At 39.7% G+C, this 17165-nt stretch overlaps 1 protein-coding gene across 1 annotated transcript in view; it reads right to left on the bottom strand.

Annotated features, from left to right (window-relative positions):
- The window catches only part of FRZB (frizzled related protein), a 34102-nt gene extending 20817 nt beyond the window's left edge, over positions 1 to 13285 (bottom strand). Inside the window, exons 1-2 of the mRNA XM_036254244.1 lie at positions 12614 to 13285; positions 4257 to 4304 (exon numbers count right to left, since the gene is read on the bottom strand). Of these exons, the coding sequence (XP_036110137.1) occupies positions 4257 to 4304; positions 12614 to 13091 (526 nt within the window). The 5' untranslated portion in view covers positions 13092 to 13285. The remainder of the gene's footprint in view (positions 1 to 4256; positions 4305 to 12613) is intronic.
- Between the last annotated feature and the right edge of the window lie 3880 nt (positions 13286 to 17165).

Below are 17165 nucleotides of genomic sequence, written 5' to 3'. Positions count from 1 at the left end.
ATTTCAACACAACCCATAACTGAGAAGTGGGCTTAATGCCGAAATTGCTTCAGGAGAAGCCCTCTAGTTCTAATTCAAGAAGTGGGAAAGGGTCCCCTAACACTCCATTCTCTTGTACCCTGTTCCTCAAGCAATCCTGGGACAGCGGTGGCAGCAACACCTGCAGCAGGGAGGCCCTCAGAAGCCTAAACTCTTCATATAGGAAAACCGTCGTTTCTGATTGGATGTGTGGAATCAAGAGACTGCAGCAAACCCAGATGGCTTTGTCCTCCCACCACTTAACCTCAGCTGCAGGAGCAGTCACAGGAAGTACATCACAGGGAGGGATGAGCCTGAACCTCAGCTTTCTGGCCACAGGACCAAAAAGGAGAACCCCCAAGGAACTGAAAAGTACTCAGAAGATCGCAAAGAGGGAGAAGTTTGGGGAAAATCCCATAAAATTGTTTATGAACTGTTGAGCTCACCCTTGGTTACATGTGAATCTCATACTAAGCACTACACCACAGCTTTGAAAACTGAACTATGGAATAGATTACGGCCTCGATTTCACTGGGCACTGGGCAGTATACACATGGAATATATCTGAAAGGCACTGAAGAGGCTTCAGAAATAGAACTGATATTGAAATCACAACCCATAGAAGACTAGTCAGCCTAAACCCAACTAAACTGACTCCTGATAAAACAGAAATATTCATTCTCCAGAGGACTTTAAATAAGACCCAAATTCTTAGAACATGATATTCCAAATGTTCAGGATAGATTAAAAAATTATTCTTCATATGAAGAACCAGGAAAATCTCAAGTTGTATGGGGAAAAAAACAATTACAAGACATAAATGTTGAAGTTATCCAACAATAACTTTAAGGTAGCCTTTATAAATATTCTCCCAAAAGTTATGGTGAACACTCTTGAAATGAATGAAAAAATAGAAAGTTTTAACAAATAAATACAGGATATAATAAAGATCCAAATGGAAATTTTAATTTTAAAAATTGCAATAACTGAAATTAAAAATTCCCTGAATGGGCTCAATAGTAGAATGGAGATGACCTAGAAAAGAGTCAATGAATTTGAAGACAAACCAATAGAAATTACTGTATCTAATCTAGAGGAAGAAAAAGATTGAGGAGGGGGAGTGAACAGAGCCTCTGGGGTCTGTGGGACAATACCAAAAGCACTAACATTTATATCATCATAGAAGAAGAAGAGAATGTGGTATAAAAATAAACATTTGAAGAAATAATTGCTGAAAGCTTTCCAAATTTGACAAAAGGTATAAACTTATAGATTCAAGAAGCTCAGTGAACCCTAAACAGGATAAACCCAAAGAAATCAATATCCAGGCATATCCTAATCAAATTGCTAAAAACTAAGAATAAAAAATCTTAAAAGCAATAAGAAAAACTGATGCATTATATACAAGGTTAATGATATGAATGACTACCAATTTCCCATGAGCAACACTGAAGACAGAAGTAAGTGGAATAACACTTTTTAAACAGTGAATGAACTGTCAACACAGAATTCTACATCCAATGAAAATATCCTTCAGGAATGAAAGTAAAATAAAGACATTTTCAGAAGAAAGAAAATAAAATGTGTTGCCACTAGAACTGCTCTAAAAGAAGTTCTTCAGATAGAAGGGAAATGATACCAGAATGAAGGCCTGAAACATTAGGAAAGAACAATAGAAATTATAAACATCTGTGTAAATTCAGTAGACTATTCTTCTCCTGAGTTGTTTAAAACATAATGTTTGAAAGAAACATTAATGGTTGAAAATATATATAGAACATTATCTTATGGGAATATATATCATAGACACATGAGAGAGAGAGGGAGAGAGATTAAGATTCACATAATCCAAAAGAAAGCGGGAAATAGGAAACAAGAATGAGAAAGAGAAGAAACAAAAAAATAATAATAAAATGGTAGTTCTAAATACAAGCATAATAATAATTACATTAGATGTAAATTGTCTAAACACACCAAGCAAAAGACAAAGATTAGTAGAATGGATTAAAAAAATGCCAATAAAAAAACATGACCCAACTATATGATGTCTACAGGAAATTTATTTTAAGCATAACAATATATAGGTTAAATGTAAAAAGATAGAAAAAGATACACCTTGCAAACACTGGGGTGGCTACATTAATATCAAAGAAAGTAATCTTTATAGCAGAGAAAATTACAAGAGATAAAACATGACATTACATCATGATGGGTCAATGCACCAATAAGACATACAAATATTAAATGTGCTTGCACCAAAATTATAGAGTTTCAGAATACATGAAACAAAACTGACAGAACTGAAAAGAGAACATTTTTTAAAATGTGTTTTTATTGACTTTTTTTTTTAGAGAGAGAAATACTGATGTGAGAGAGAAAAATCAATTGACTGCCTCCTGCATACCCCCTACTGGGGATCGAAACTGCAATCTAGGCATGTGCCCTGACCAGAAATAGAACCAGGACCTCTCAGTCCATGGGATGACGCTCATCTACTGAGCCACACCAGCCAGGCAGAAAAGAGAAATCTTGAAAGTTCACAGTATTTGGAGACTTAAACAATCTTCTCAGTGATCAATAGATCTACTAGACAAATATTGGGCAAGAATATAATCAATCAACTAAGCTAATGAACATTTAAAGAACATTCCACCCAATGACTTACAGAATAGATATTTCTCCAAAGTGCACATGAAACATTCACCAAGATAGTTCACACTCTATGTCATAAAATAAACCTTAATACATTTAAAAGAACTGAAATTATACAAAGCATGTTCTCTTACCACAATAAAATCAGAGGAAAAAAAACCCACAACCAAACTAATAACATAAAGCAAACAAAAATCTCCAAACAGCAGTAAATTTAACAGCAGAATCCTAAATAATGCATGAGTCAAAGAGGTAGCCTCAAGGGAAATTATAATATATTTTGAACTGAAGAAAAATATAAAAATAAAACTTATCAAAAATGTTGGCATGCAACTAAAGCCATCTTAGATGGACACTGATAGCATTAAATTATTATATTAGAAAAGAAGAGTCTCAAATCATAATCTAAGCTTTTACCTCAAGGGAGAAAAAGCAGCAAAATAAATCCAAAGCAAGCAGAAGAAAGAGTAGCAATCAATAAAACTGAAAACAGAAAAACAGTGAAACCGAAAGATGGTTCTTTATATCCAGGATATATGAAGAATTTTCAAAACTCAAAGAAAAAAAACAACGCAATTTAAAATGGGCAAAAGACTTGAACAGACACTTTACCAAAAAGGATGTATGTAAATAGGAAGCCCATGAAAAGATAGTCAACATCATTGTCTGCTAGGGAAATACCAAGTAAAACCATGATGAGCTATCACTACACACTTACTAAAATGGCTCTTTTTAAAAAAAAAAAAAAAAACTGATAATATCAAGAGTCTACATGGATGCAGAGCAACTAAAACTCTTACACATGGCTAGTGCAAAACTGAACAGCAATTTTGGAAACAGTTTGGCAGTTTTTTACAAAATTAAACATACCCTCCCCATGTAACCATTAATTCTCTCCCTAGATATTTACTCTAAAGGAATAAAAACTTATGTTCATACAAAAACCTGCACACAAATGTTTACCATAGTTCTATCCATAACTGGCAAAAACTAGAAACAACCCAAATATTCTTAAAGTTATGAATGGTTAAACAAATGGTAACATATCCAAGAAATAAAAATTCAGCAATTAAAACAAATGGACTATATTGATATATGCAACAACTTGGATAAATCTCAAAGGCATATTCTGAGTAAAAAAAGCCAATCTCAAAAGGGTACATATTCTATCATTCCATTTATATGACAATCTCAGAAAGACAAAACTAAAGGAATGGGGAATAGATCAGTGACCACCATGGTTAGTGTGAGAGAAGCTTATAATTATAAAGAGATAGCATGATGAAGTTTTTATTGAAGTGATAGAACTGTTCTGTATACTGATTGTAAGTGGTTACACAAGTCTGTACATGCATTAAAATTTATAGAATTCATACAATTTATAGAAATTTTAATGACCAAAAGAAAAGGTCGATTTTATTATATGCTGATTTTAAAAATAAAATTAATATAAATATAAAATAATTGCTATAAGCCTACTTTAAAATGTAGGGCACAAATGTTCCCAAATAAGACTTGAGTGTCTAGATTACATCAAAGATTAATCTGACTACAAATGAAAACCAGGAAGATAGTGCCGTACTCACCACTGCTTGCCCCTCTACAGTTTCCATTACTAGAATCCATAGGAAAATCTGAAAGGTGATAAAGTAAGAATCGTAACATATTCATTATTATTTCAAGAATTCCCATATAAAAATCTAATTCAGTCACAGGTATGATTTAGATAAGAATGCATAACCAATGGACACAGACAACAGTGTGGGGATAAAAGGGAGAACATCAAATACTTACAACAATAAAGACAAAAATAATAATAATAATAAAGACTAAAAAATGATGTGACTTCATGATGCTTATTACTGTGACTTTTCCTATTAATAATCAGCCTAGAAGTCATGTATCTGAAAAAAAAGAATTCAGGTGTCTCAAGAAAGGATATTCTTTTTTTGTTTTTTTTCTTTATTGATTTGAGAGAGAGACGAAGGGGGAGGGAGAGAGAGATAGAAACACCAATGAGAGAGAACATGGACTGGCCGCCTCCTGCACGCCCCCACTGGGGATTTGTGCAACCTGGGCATGTGCCCTGATAGGGAATCAAACTGGCAACCTCTTGGTGCATGGGTCGACTCTCAACCACTGAGCCACATCGGCTGGGCAGAAATATATTCTTATTAGTCATTAGTCATACTAATAATTCTTATTAGTATCTATCATTTATGGGTCAAATATAGATAAGATCTATTCTTTCATGTGATTAAAATATATTTCTTATGAATCCTCAACTGTACATAAAATTCCAAGATTTAATAAATAAAACTTTTGAGTTTCCATGTGTGAATTATGACCATCCTACACAATAAAGCCCATGCATATGATAGGCATTTGCCCAAAACATATCTCTTAGTGACCAAAAGAACCAAACACATCTCCTCGATAGATAGATGTATTGCACTTTAATGGAATACATTTAAAATTTAAGAGCCTAAGGAAAAAATTTCAGAAAGCAATCTCACGTTCTTTAGTAATGACAGATTAAACAGTTGTCCAGGCCCGGCCAGTGTGGCTCAGTGGTTGAGCATCAACCCAGGCACCAAGAGGTTGCTGGTTCGATTTCCAGTCAGGGCACATGCCCAGGTTGTGGGCCAAATCCCCAGTGGGGGGCATGCAGGAGGCAGCCAATCAATGTTCTCTCTCATCAATGTTTCTATCTCTCCCTCTCCCTTCTTCTCTCTCAAAATATCAATAAAGAAAAAAAAAATTAAACAGTTGTTCAGCAGAAAAGAAGCCTACCATCCAAGGATTACTCAAACCAGTGCAAATAGACTTGGAAATTGCCACTTGTTCTTTTCATAATCCCATAACCATAGAAAATGGTAATGCTAAATGAAGAAAAATGGTAATAAATAAAGTTCTTCTGTGTTCTAGTTAAAACAGCAGCCTCTGATAAATAACACTGAATACCTCAACAAAGCATCATGTTGAAAGATGCTGTACCTACCTCAATATTCTCATGGACACTTCAACTCAGTACTTTGAAACAGGACTTTTATATTTGTCTGAACATTTTATGTTAAATGAAAATAATGTTTTTCTCTGTCCTTTTTCTTTATAGGCCATATCATAAATAAATTAAACAAGGAGGAGTTAGTTCCATATTTGGGACCCAAAATTGCAATTAATGGATTATTTTCCCAGGCTTAATAATCATTAGCTGGTATTTTAAAAGTTATATCCAAGGAAAGATAGCAACTGCCAAATAAATAAATTAGCAGACAACAAATGCTTGATTCTAAAACATTTGGTTCAACTCAGTCATGTACTATTAATTTAATGACTTTAATTCTATTCATAGACTTCATGCATGGTAAATGTATCCAAGTATTAATGTGTCAATGTTTTTTCCATTTCTGAATAAGTGATGATATGCATATGATTTAGATGATCTCTCTGTAAATGAAAATATATCAATCCACATTTAGAGTTAAAAGGTTGTTTAGAGTTAAAAGGTTGAAAGAAAAATGAAAAATAAAGCTCTTCTCCTGGAAAAGAAAACACCTTTGATACAACTGAATCTAGGAAAGTGGTTTTCTTCTTTTATTCTTATTCACAGAAAAATGTTTCTACTTTTTTGGGGGGTACATGCCCCTAGTGGGAACCGAAACTGGGACTCGCTGGTCCACAGGCCAATGCTCCAACCGCTGAGCCAAACTGGCCAGGGCTGTTTTTACATTTTTAAATGAAGTCAATTGTTATGTTATAAAAGAGAAAAACCAAAGTTTTCTGATCATAAATAACTCCAAAAATTGTTTTTAGAAAGTTAAACTTAGAAATTCTAACAAAATCATCCTCAATCAAAATGGTAAGTATTATTAGTTGATCTTATGCCCCAGGAGTTTCTAGTAGGGGCCAGAGAGATTTCCAGAATGATCCTAAAGGAGCTGGGAACGGTAGGGAGGTTTTCCTACACAGAGAATAGCATGTGCAAAGGTATGGGGGTCAGAAACAGTAGTACCTGCTCAAGGAACCTGCAAATTTTCCAGCGTGACTAAAACAGCAGTGTAAGCCCAGAGAACTGAAACTAGACGGCTAAGAATGGATGGGATCATGAAGGCTGGATGGAGGCAGATAAAAATTTTAAGCAACATGGAGGGGCAATACTGGAGGTGACTGAGTCAGGTATCATCCTATGGCCATAATCCATGATAAATGGTGAGATCCAAACTAAGAAATTAGCATTAGAGAAAGAGGGAAGGGAAGTGGATTCAGAGTAGATTCATAGCTCTTGAGAATATTGAATGTCGGGGATGAAGAAGAGGTGGAGCTGGGCTGACCCTCGGGCCTGGAGTAGTAAGTAGTATGGTCATGCCTCGGAACAATATGGAAAGACTAGAAAAGAAAAGGACTTTGAGGGTAAGGAAAGATGAGTTACTCTGGAGCATGCTGAAACTGAGGGCTAAGGAACAGATGTAAACATCTGAAATATATGTTCTCTGATATCTCAAAAGAAGTGGTTCTATCTTATCTCTTGAAATGCCTTGACCAGGGCTGTCTTTTATGCTCTTAAACTATACAGAGGGTGCCCAATTGACACTGGTTAAACCTTACAATGATGTGAAAGCGATATGCATCCAGTAGAAACTATACCACAAATTTTGAATTTCGGTCTTCCCCCAGGCCAGCGATACACAGTACAGCCCTCTCTGATGCTGGGCAGCACTGAGCACAGCTCCCAGGCAGGAGAACGAGGCAAACGACCGATACTCTGCAGTGTACTGTGTTGCCAGTGGTTTCTGGACAGTGAGTGCATTCTGAGCACGTTTTTGGTGGGCTAGCCTAGGCTATGGCGCTCACTACGTTAAATATATTAAATGTATTTCCAACTTACAATATTTTCAACTTGCTATGGGTCTATGAGGACGTAACCCCACCATAAGTTGAGGAACATCTCTGTATAAATGGGCTTTGAAAATACAATGATAAAAACAATCCTTTAACTGCGATCTGATGTTCAAAAGACAGATTCTCTCTAAACTGAGGAATCATCTCTTTCTTCATGAGAGAGAAAATATAGTGTAGATTGGGTTCTGATTTGAATCTTCTTTCTCTTACTAGCTTTATGAACTTGGACCCTTAATGTCTCTATTTGAGTCAGCTTTCTTTTCTGCAAAATGGAAATAATGTACCCACTACATAGTTATGATAATTAAATAAATTAATATGCATAACATACTTAAAACAGTACCTAGAACATGTAAAAGGTAATTAGTTCTTTTTTAAATTTTTTATCTTTGTTGTTAAATGTATTGCCCAGCCATTGTGGCTCAGTGTTTGAGCATCGACCTGTGCACCAAGAGTTTGCCGGTTTGATTCCAGGTCAGGGCACATGCCCAGGTTGTGGGCCAAATCCCCAGTGAGGAGCATGCCAGAGGCAGCCAATCAATGTTCTCTTTCATTGATGTTTCTATCTTTCCCCCTCTCCCTTCCTCTCTCTCTAAACTCAATAAAGGGGGGGGAAGTATTATAGATGTCCCCATTTTACCTCCCCCCACCCCCACCCCCCACCCCCCGCCCTGCCTTCACCACACTGCTGTCGGTGTCCATTGGTTGTGCATATACGCATTTAAGTTCTTTGGTTTATCTCTTCCTGCCCCCTCCCCCTCCCCTCTGAGGTTTGTCAGTCTGTTCCCTGCTTCCATGTCTCTGTATCTATTTTGTTCATCAGTTTATTTTGTTCATTATTCTGTTGCTGATAATGATATTTCTCCTGAGGATGGCACGTCCTCTCTCAATCATATTGTTGTTGTTAAACACTTTTATTGTGCTTTACCATTTATCAATCACTTCACATGAATATTTATTTTGTTCTTCACAATCCTCAATGTCAATGTCAAATGACTTGCTCAGGGTACAACATTAACAGCAAATCTAGAATTCAAACTGAGGGCCTATAACTCTAGAGCTGTGATTTTCTGTGAACTGAGGAAAATAGTCAACTCTTAATTATTCTAACCGTATGTCTATATGGTGGCTCTTGATGTCCTCTTTTTATACATCTAGTAGAAAGAGAAAGGCCAGATGCAACTTAGTCCATTTTGTTATTTATAGCGACAACTATGTGGAAGTTTTGGGGGAACAAAATAAAAATGAATTATTACAATAATATTTGGGGACCCCCAATAATTGAGTTAGCTGTATATTAAGCAACACTCTGAGATATTCTTCCCTACCCCATTCAGAATGTTTGTCAATATCTTACACAACAAAGGATCCTTAAAATCATATTTTCTCTCTAGTTTTCATCTAAAATTTCCATTTCTCCTTTCCATTCCATTTTCCTCCTATCACACTAAATAAGTCTTCCGTTTTTAGTATTTGGCCCCTCAAATATTTGTAACCAGAGCTAAAGAAAAGGCTGCCTGTTCCTCGGAGAGTGGAGAAATGATTAAACAGCAGTTTCTGCGTGTGAAAGTTGGCCCAGCTCTGCCAGGCGAGACAGGGCCTGCAGAAATGTGTTGAGCAAGAGCTGGGGTGACAAGTTAACACCACGACGGAGACCAGCAGTGACTGAGGAGTGATTATAAAGCCCTTGGCTTGGCATGCCATGAGTGTTGTATAAATAGCTGTTAAATATCATACCGTAAATTTTCTTACATCCATGATTTCTATGTTTCTGAGATAAGCCATTTGGAACTAACATCCACCCATCAGATTCATTCTTTTTTTCCTGTTATTTCCAAAGGAATTTGTTCTCGAGCCTGAGCTTCAGGTCGATGTACATAAAATAAAATATTAAGCTTATATATTCAGAAGATGGGTTCTTCCAGCTAGGCCCCATGGGGAAGCTTGTTCTAGGCTGCACCTGCAGTGACCACAGACCATTTCGACAAACAAATGGACACAAAAACATGTCAATTTGCTGTAACAATGACTATCATAGTAAAACAGCTACAGCAGCAGCAACAATTTGTTAAGGACCATGAACCAGGTACTATGTACGCTATTTAATTTCATTTCCACCATGCCTGTAGGAGGTAGACAGTGTTGTCCCCATGATACAAGTCAGAAGACTTGAATTCAGAAAGGTTATAAAATGCTCTCTGATACAGTTGACATGAAGCAGAACCAAGATTCAACAACCGGTCTGCCCATACTGTTTACTCCCATACCTATGTAAGATTTGACTAAATGTCTTCATTAACTGGCTGTAGGACTAACCTGACCTGATAAAATTATCAGATAAAACAGTACTGCATGTAGCCATAACCATATAGTAAATGTAAAATGTGGAAAAAGAATAAATTTAATATGAATTTACTAGTGATGGTCAAGATACAATTTTTTAAATAAATATGTTTTGTCCTTAGTATTTCAAAAGCAAAAAGCAGTTTGAAGTGATACTCCATTTTAGTAAGACTTTGCTTTGTAAAATGTCCTAAAGTTGTTTGTGGAGTCATCCTGTACTATGAGCAAACAGATTCATGTGAATGGTAGGATTTGAAAAATCTTCTTGGCATTGAAGGACTGTGGAAGGTGGTCCCATTTTATTCAGGAAGACCTTATTTTTATAGTCAGCTGGATTCTAGTCAGAAGGCATAGGCACTCTTTATACCTGGAGGAATGGGGAAAAACAAACAAACCCAGCTTCGTGAACTATCATACCCCACTGAACCAAGGAGTATATTTGCATCGTAAATTAAACTGGCCACATGTGGTAGTTCCTAAGTAATTCCAGGTGCCTGACAGTTTGACCCAGGATAGCGAATGTAATTTTCAGCAAGCTGGCCTTGGAAGCCAAGGGGACCCTTCAGGCTAGAATCCACCCCTCCATTCCCATTCCCACATCCCCTTCAGCTCCCTCCTGCCACAACAGTCTGATTCACAATGAAAGTAAAGGCAGGGGGGAAGGGAGACCATTACTAAATTATGGTTCCAGCTGCCACCTACCCCTACTTATTCTTCTAGCAAGGATGCTGTCAGCAAAACAGATATTATGGCATTTTAAGGCAGCTCAGTAATCAGGTCCCATGGACTGACAAATTATTTCCATGCATGTCCCATTTCTTTGAGTGCTTCAATGAGGCAATTGTTCTGTGTTTGGTCCACAATGATAGGTAACTCGGGGACACTAAAGGAAACGGCTTCCCATCCATATTGACGATGGCTTTTGAGAGCCATTAACCTTGCCAAACCTCTCTCGTTTGAGGGCCAAATCTGAAAGGTTTCAGAGCAAGTCTTCTCCTTTAAGGGAGGACTGCATTTCTGCGTGAACCATGGGCACCTCATTCCTAGCCCTTGGCCTGAGAGGAGCATCAGCATTTAACTGATTCTAAGTTCCTGCCAGGTCAGGGCAGCAACCACAGAGCTCTTCCAGAGTCTGCAGTCTGTGACAGTACTGAGTGCAAAGGCTCAAGAGCGCTCTTTTAGCCCAAAGATTGATAACCGATTCATTTCTTTCTGATTATTTTATACAACCAGCTCTTGGTTCTTGATTGAAATCAAGAAGACAATAGGTATATTCAAAGAGTGATACACTAAGTAAGGTAACTATCAAAAAAGCTCTTGAAATCTTTCAGTTCCGTTTTGTTTTTGTGGCTGTGTGTACAAATACTTTCCCCTTCCCCACTCACTTTATATTAAGTGGGTAATGTGCACAAAAAGCAATTTTTTCAAGCCAGTTCCCTGACAACCAAGAACTATTACCTGGAAATGGACTGAGGGCATGAGCTTAGGCTGAGCACCTTGAGAAGCAAAAGAAAAAGTTGATGTCCAAGAAATGAACACAGAAGGAGGCAATCAAGTTCTCACATCCAAGAACAGAGCTGATCTGGGAAGGGTATGAAAGAGGACCAATCATAAAAGATTGGGTTTATTTTTCAAGTATACGGATGGTGAAATTTGAGTTTGGATTAATTGGTAGGAGTGATACTGAGTTAGAATAATGAACTAGGCTTAGTTGAGGTCTTAAGAGTTATGACTGTCATAATGAGACCAAACACAAGTAAGAAAACAACGAGTGGTTGATTCTATTAAATGTAGAACAGCAATAAAGTTTTATGGTAGGGAAAGATTGAAATGAATGTGTGGTTGATGTACACACAGAGAAAGGGCATGAAATAAGGTACTAAAGACAATTTATTTGCAGAACATAAGAGTGGCATAAGAAGTGAGATTAAAAATAACATTACATGAGTGTGTGATGATAACAGGCCTTAAATATAACTCCTTTCATCCATATGTCATTTACAAAATGACTTGGAGGCATGTGGGAATGTGAAAAGCGCCCAGCAATTTCCCTTGGCCAGTTCTGTGGCTGGAGCAAGTCACAGAAGCTAATTAGCAGTGCCTAGCAGTGTTTCACAGCTGTTCAGTCTGGAATGGGAGAACAATTTATCTCATTGAAAGGAGAGGGAAATTTAAGGTGAAGGTAATTGCTCAAATTGGATTTTGAGCAAACACATACCACTAACATCTGTGGGTCAGAGTAAGTTGACTGAAATTATCTTGGCATTTTTAATGATTAGAAGAAAACGGTGCTTCAGTTTTCTGTTTCCACCATACAATCTTGACAAGCATCTAAAACATTGGCTCAAGAAAACAGATGATTGAGAAAGCAAGAGAACTGGGCAAGAACTATCTGATTGAAAACAAATAAAATAAGAAAAGAGAATCACTATACAAGATCTGGTTACTTCCACATGCAAAGAGTGGAAAAGTGAAGGGTCAGTGTTGAGTTGAAGTGTGTTGGGAGTGGAATAAACAGGGTGTTTTGGAGAAACACATCACCTATGGGAAAACAGTGCATCAGATGGGAAGGGTGGTGAAAGACTAAGAAGTGACCCGAAGGGCAAAGACAGGATTAGAGAGGAAAGGCTAGTAACACCGAAGTGAAAAGTGAGCTAGTCTACAGCAGAGGGGGAGGCTCGGCCGTGTCCGCACTCACCCGCTCCGTCCGCAGTGACGATTGCTTCGGGAGAGATGCACACGCCGCGGTCGTAAACTGGCAGCTCCTCGCAAGCCAGGCTCTCCGGCCACGAGTGGCGGTACTTGATGAGGATGGGCTCACAGCCCTGCCGGGCCCGCTCGCACACAGACTTGCAGGGCTTGATGGGCTCGTGCTGGAAGTCAATGGTGCAGATGGGCGCGTACATCGCACAGAGGAAGAAGAGCAGGTCGGGGCTACAGTGGGTGCCCAGCAGACCTTCGAACTGCTCGATGGCCAGGATGGCGTTGGCCTGCGTGCTGTGGTGCAGGTGGTTGGGCATCTTGGTCATGTTCCAGGGCAGGGACTTGCACAGGGGGATGCGGACGGGCTCACAGGCTGCAGCCCGGGCTCCGGGCGCGCGGAGCAGGCAGAGCGCAGCCAGGGCCAGCAGCCCGGCCCGCAGCGCCAGCAGCCCTCCCGGGCCGCCGCAGACCATGATCCCGGCAGGAGGGGGCAGGGGGCAGCAGCGCCGAGGACGCCGAGAGGCCCGCTCCGCCGTCTCCTCCTCCCCCCTGGAACTGGACACAAGGACCGGGGAGCTTCTCCTCCCCCGGCAATCGCACAGCTTCCTAGGATCAAATTCCCCCAATGGGGTCCCACGAGCTCCGCCGAGCTCCAGCCGCCGCCGCCGCCGCCGCTCTGGCTGCCCTTTCCCGTCTAAACCTTCTAGGGCAGCAGCAGCTATTTATTTCTCGTTCCCTCTGGCAGAAACATCAGGCGTCGCGGATGAATCAGATAAGAGGAAAACAAAAGGAAGCGCGAGAGAAATGCAAACAAAAGTAGAATTCAACTGAGGTAGTCGGCGCTCTGGGGTGTCACTTCCCTGGATGACAAAAAGGTGCTAAAAGAAGCATGAAATTCTCCAAAATGAGGAGGATGGGGCGGAGAGGGGGCAGGAGAGGAAAGGGAGTTAAAACCAAAGGGGAAAGTCTCCTAATGGGGGGGGGGGGGTGCAGTAAGAGTTTGCAAGCCTGTAGGCTGAGCCAAAAGATCCACTTTAAGCCGCGAGCGCGGCGGCTGCAGCGACCGCGGCTGGCGGGAGGGACGAGCTGGAGGAGCCTCGACGGGCGGTCTGCGCCCGGGACCTGCGGGTCTCCGCTTGCCTACCTCCCGGCCGAGAGGCAGCTCCGCCCCCGGAGCAGACCCAGCCCTCCGACGCCTGCCCCTTCCCAGGAAGTAGCGGATCCGCGGAGAGAAGGTCTGTGGGTTGGAAGCGGAGGGAGGGGAGCCTTGAGAACTAAGGACGCAATAACCCAAGACTGCTCTGACTTGAGACCTACGCTTCTTCCCCACCCCCAGTGCGGAGCCACCCTGACTGGCTCCAAAAAAGAGCCTCCGGCCCCTTCCTGAAGAGCCCACCCTAATTTCCAACGGAGGAGTCTCCCCAGTTACCAAGCTAGAAACCTGCCTAGCCTCGATCTCCCCGGTAACGCAACTACCGCTGTACCTCTGGGATCCCCAGAGCTCTGCAGAAAGTCAGACATGAAGGGGAAAGACTTAGCAATGTCACTTTAAATGTCCAAGTCGCAGAAAACTTGGACCCGACCCGTGTGGCACTTGGTGGAGCTTTAACCCAGAGCTCCTGACTACAGTGGTCTGCATTTTGAATAATTGGATGGAAGGAAATTGCCTTTCATTTAAAAAAGAAGAAATGGTAAGAATAATTGCAAGTAGACCACCAGAAGCAAGAAAAAAAAAATTTTAAAGTTATTTCCTTTGCCCTGCAGACAAAACCTTCGAGTTTTGCTTTTTAAGCTTAAGAAGGAAAATTAACTGCTTTAAAGTACTTGGACATTTTTTTTTTCTTTCTGATTTTACTCATTAAAATAAAATGGCACTTAATATTTAATTCTCCTCACCAACAATTTCACCTAACACTTGAGAGAAATGTGTAGGAAAATACACCACACGTAATAAGGATGATGATGATGATGACAACAATAAAACCCTTTCCATCCAAATGAGTTCTGTCTAGAGAAGAAAATAGAAAACAGATCCCCTCCTAGTCTGCTCCTGCCACTAATGAGCCACCTCCCCCACCCCTTTTCCAGGGCACATTGTAAATGGAAAGACCCGCAGAGGCCCTCACACCCTGCCCTTTCAATGGGAATCACTGAGCAAAAGGATTGGACAGTGTCAGAAAACATGGCCTTCATTGAGAGGAGAGGGAAACAAACCCTAAAACAAAACAGGAAGCAACCTTTGCTCCACATCATTGAAATATGTCACTGCTTAACTCCATCCATCTCTCAGTCAATAACAAGCAGAAAAAGGATGCCTTCACTTCAGAGCACCCGATGAGATGTCCGTTTCCGTTCCCCAGCCCTGACTTGGCAGCACTTATGAAATGTCGATGTTAACTTGAGATTATGAGATTTCATTTCTAAAATGACCATAAACAGCAATTTGTGATTGCAATAAAATTTTTCAGAAGGAAGCTTGTTTCACTTTTGAGGACAAAACAAACAAACAAACAAACAAACAAAAAAGATGGTAGATAGTGAGTATGCAAACTTTGTCTGGTCTACAATTCTTTGGTGTAATTTACAAAAAGAAAGTAAAAAATTATTTAGCAAGTAAAATTTAGGGGGAAATTTTTTTTTAAACAGTCAATATTAGATAGAGCATTTTGGGCCTAGTTTTGTGGAAATGTAGGTAGGATTTTCAATAAATCAGAAGGAAGAAGTGAGGGATAAACATAATAGATTCCTTGCTAAAATATTTTCCTGCTATCTTAAATCTTAACAGCATAAGAAGAAATCAGCCAGTTGTCTTAATGATTCTCCATCTATCTGCAATAAAGTCTGTTTTTCTTCCCCTAAACAAAAGTCAGTTATCCCCTTTGTCTAACATATTCCCTCACAACTTTTCTCTAATTCAAAATTGTCTTTATCAAAACCCAAAATAAGTTTCAATGCCTCCCAGAAGCCTTTTGGTTCATTTTTCTAGTTACTGTCCCTTGAGCATCGTTCATGTTTGCAAATTCTTCTTTAATACCTGCGAATATATTGCTTCAAAAAAATTTATTTTTCATTATTCATCTGGATGTGCTCCAACTACCTTAAGAGCACGTATGATTTTTTTTAAAAGAGGAGAATTTGCCTTCTTTTATTTCTTTTGAAATAGGCATCTGAAAAATGTTAGCTCATGAACTTTAAAACACAATATTTTAAATATTAAATATACATATCATAAATGTAAGATCTGAGTAAATAGCAGTAGCTAAATTTGGAAAATAAGCTGTATGAGCATGAAGGAAACACAAATGAGATGTGTCACACTGTTTCCACTAGTGGAAGTGAGTGCCTCCACACAAGCCCACGTTGAGAGAAAACCAAGGGAAGGATGAAACCTGGTGCCCCGGAGGAAATGGGCCATAGGGAATTCGTTCCTCTGATGTTCTAGTTTATATAGTTTGCTTTAACTGACAGAACACTGATCTTTGTGTAAAACTACACCTGGTTACATGAAAGATAGCTAATTACTTTAGATATTTCTTCATATTTGGTGAGGAAATTTCAAAGTACATAACCAGCAGATGCTACACAGGGGCAGAACTGGAGTTTTAAGTGATATGTTCATGGGCATAGCAATGGTGATCTTTTAGAATTCACTGTGAGAACTGAGGGTGAAAAATCGAAGAGTTTAATGCAGCAGATTTTATATTTGAGAAAGTTGTCAAGGTGGCAAATGCAAATTATCAGTATAACAATATCCTGCTGAAAGGAACCTATGGAGACTAGTTTTCCAGGACCTCGAAGGGCTCTCCACGCACATCCAGTGAGTCTCGTCCAGTGCACTTCAGTGTAACCACGGGGCACCCAGCCCTTGGAGGGCTGTGGCACAGCACCCACCCAGCACCTCGTTGGGACTATGGGTCAATTCTGGGCGCCACAGCTGCTTAGGAAAGGCCCCCAGACCCAGGCACGGCCAACCAGTTTTCTCAGAATGCATCACAGCACCATGGTCAGTGGCGGTTCATTTAACAAAGATTCCTACAGCAATGTCAGCAAAAGATCTTGCTAGAGGTTATCACTATGCAATAGTCATATTTCCAAAATTTAAATCTGAGCAAGTGGGGAAAAAATTCTTTTTGCAATGTCTTTTTTGTCAACTATTTAAACATGAACACTATTTTTCATCTGTTTAAATACACTTTAAACTTACCCCAGGTACGTGCTTGTAAGACCATCCATGCCATTCTATATGAAAGTGTGCTTACATTCCTACAAGCAGGGCTTAAATGTGAAAGAATTAACAACCAGCCCAGCATGGACATGGATCAGTCAGAATGACTGTGGCCAGTGCCGTTCTGTACCAACCGAGGATCAGCCGTAGGTACCCAGGGAGCAAGGGAACTGGTGTTTATTGAGTAGCTACTATCTGTGAGGCGCATAAATGGCACTATGCTTTGCAGGAGGTATTAGTTCCAAAGATGAGGAAACCAAGTGGAATGAATAGCTCAGGGATGAAATCATTTCCCATAGGTCTCACAGCTGGACAAAGGCCT

Source organism: Molossus molossus, unplaced genomic scaffold, assembly GCF_014108415.1.
Source record: "Molossus molossus isolate mMolMol1 unplaced genomic scaffold, mMolMol1.p scaffold_m16_p_11, whole genome shotgun sequence".
In the NCBI taxonomy this organism is placed as follows: domain Eukaryota; kingdom Metazoa; phylum Chordata; class Mammalia; order Chiroptera; family Molossidae; genus Molossus; species Molossus molossus.
The sequence above is the reverse complement of the archived record's forward strand: the minus strand, read 5'-3'. Positions and strand labels throughout refer to the sequence as shown.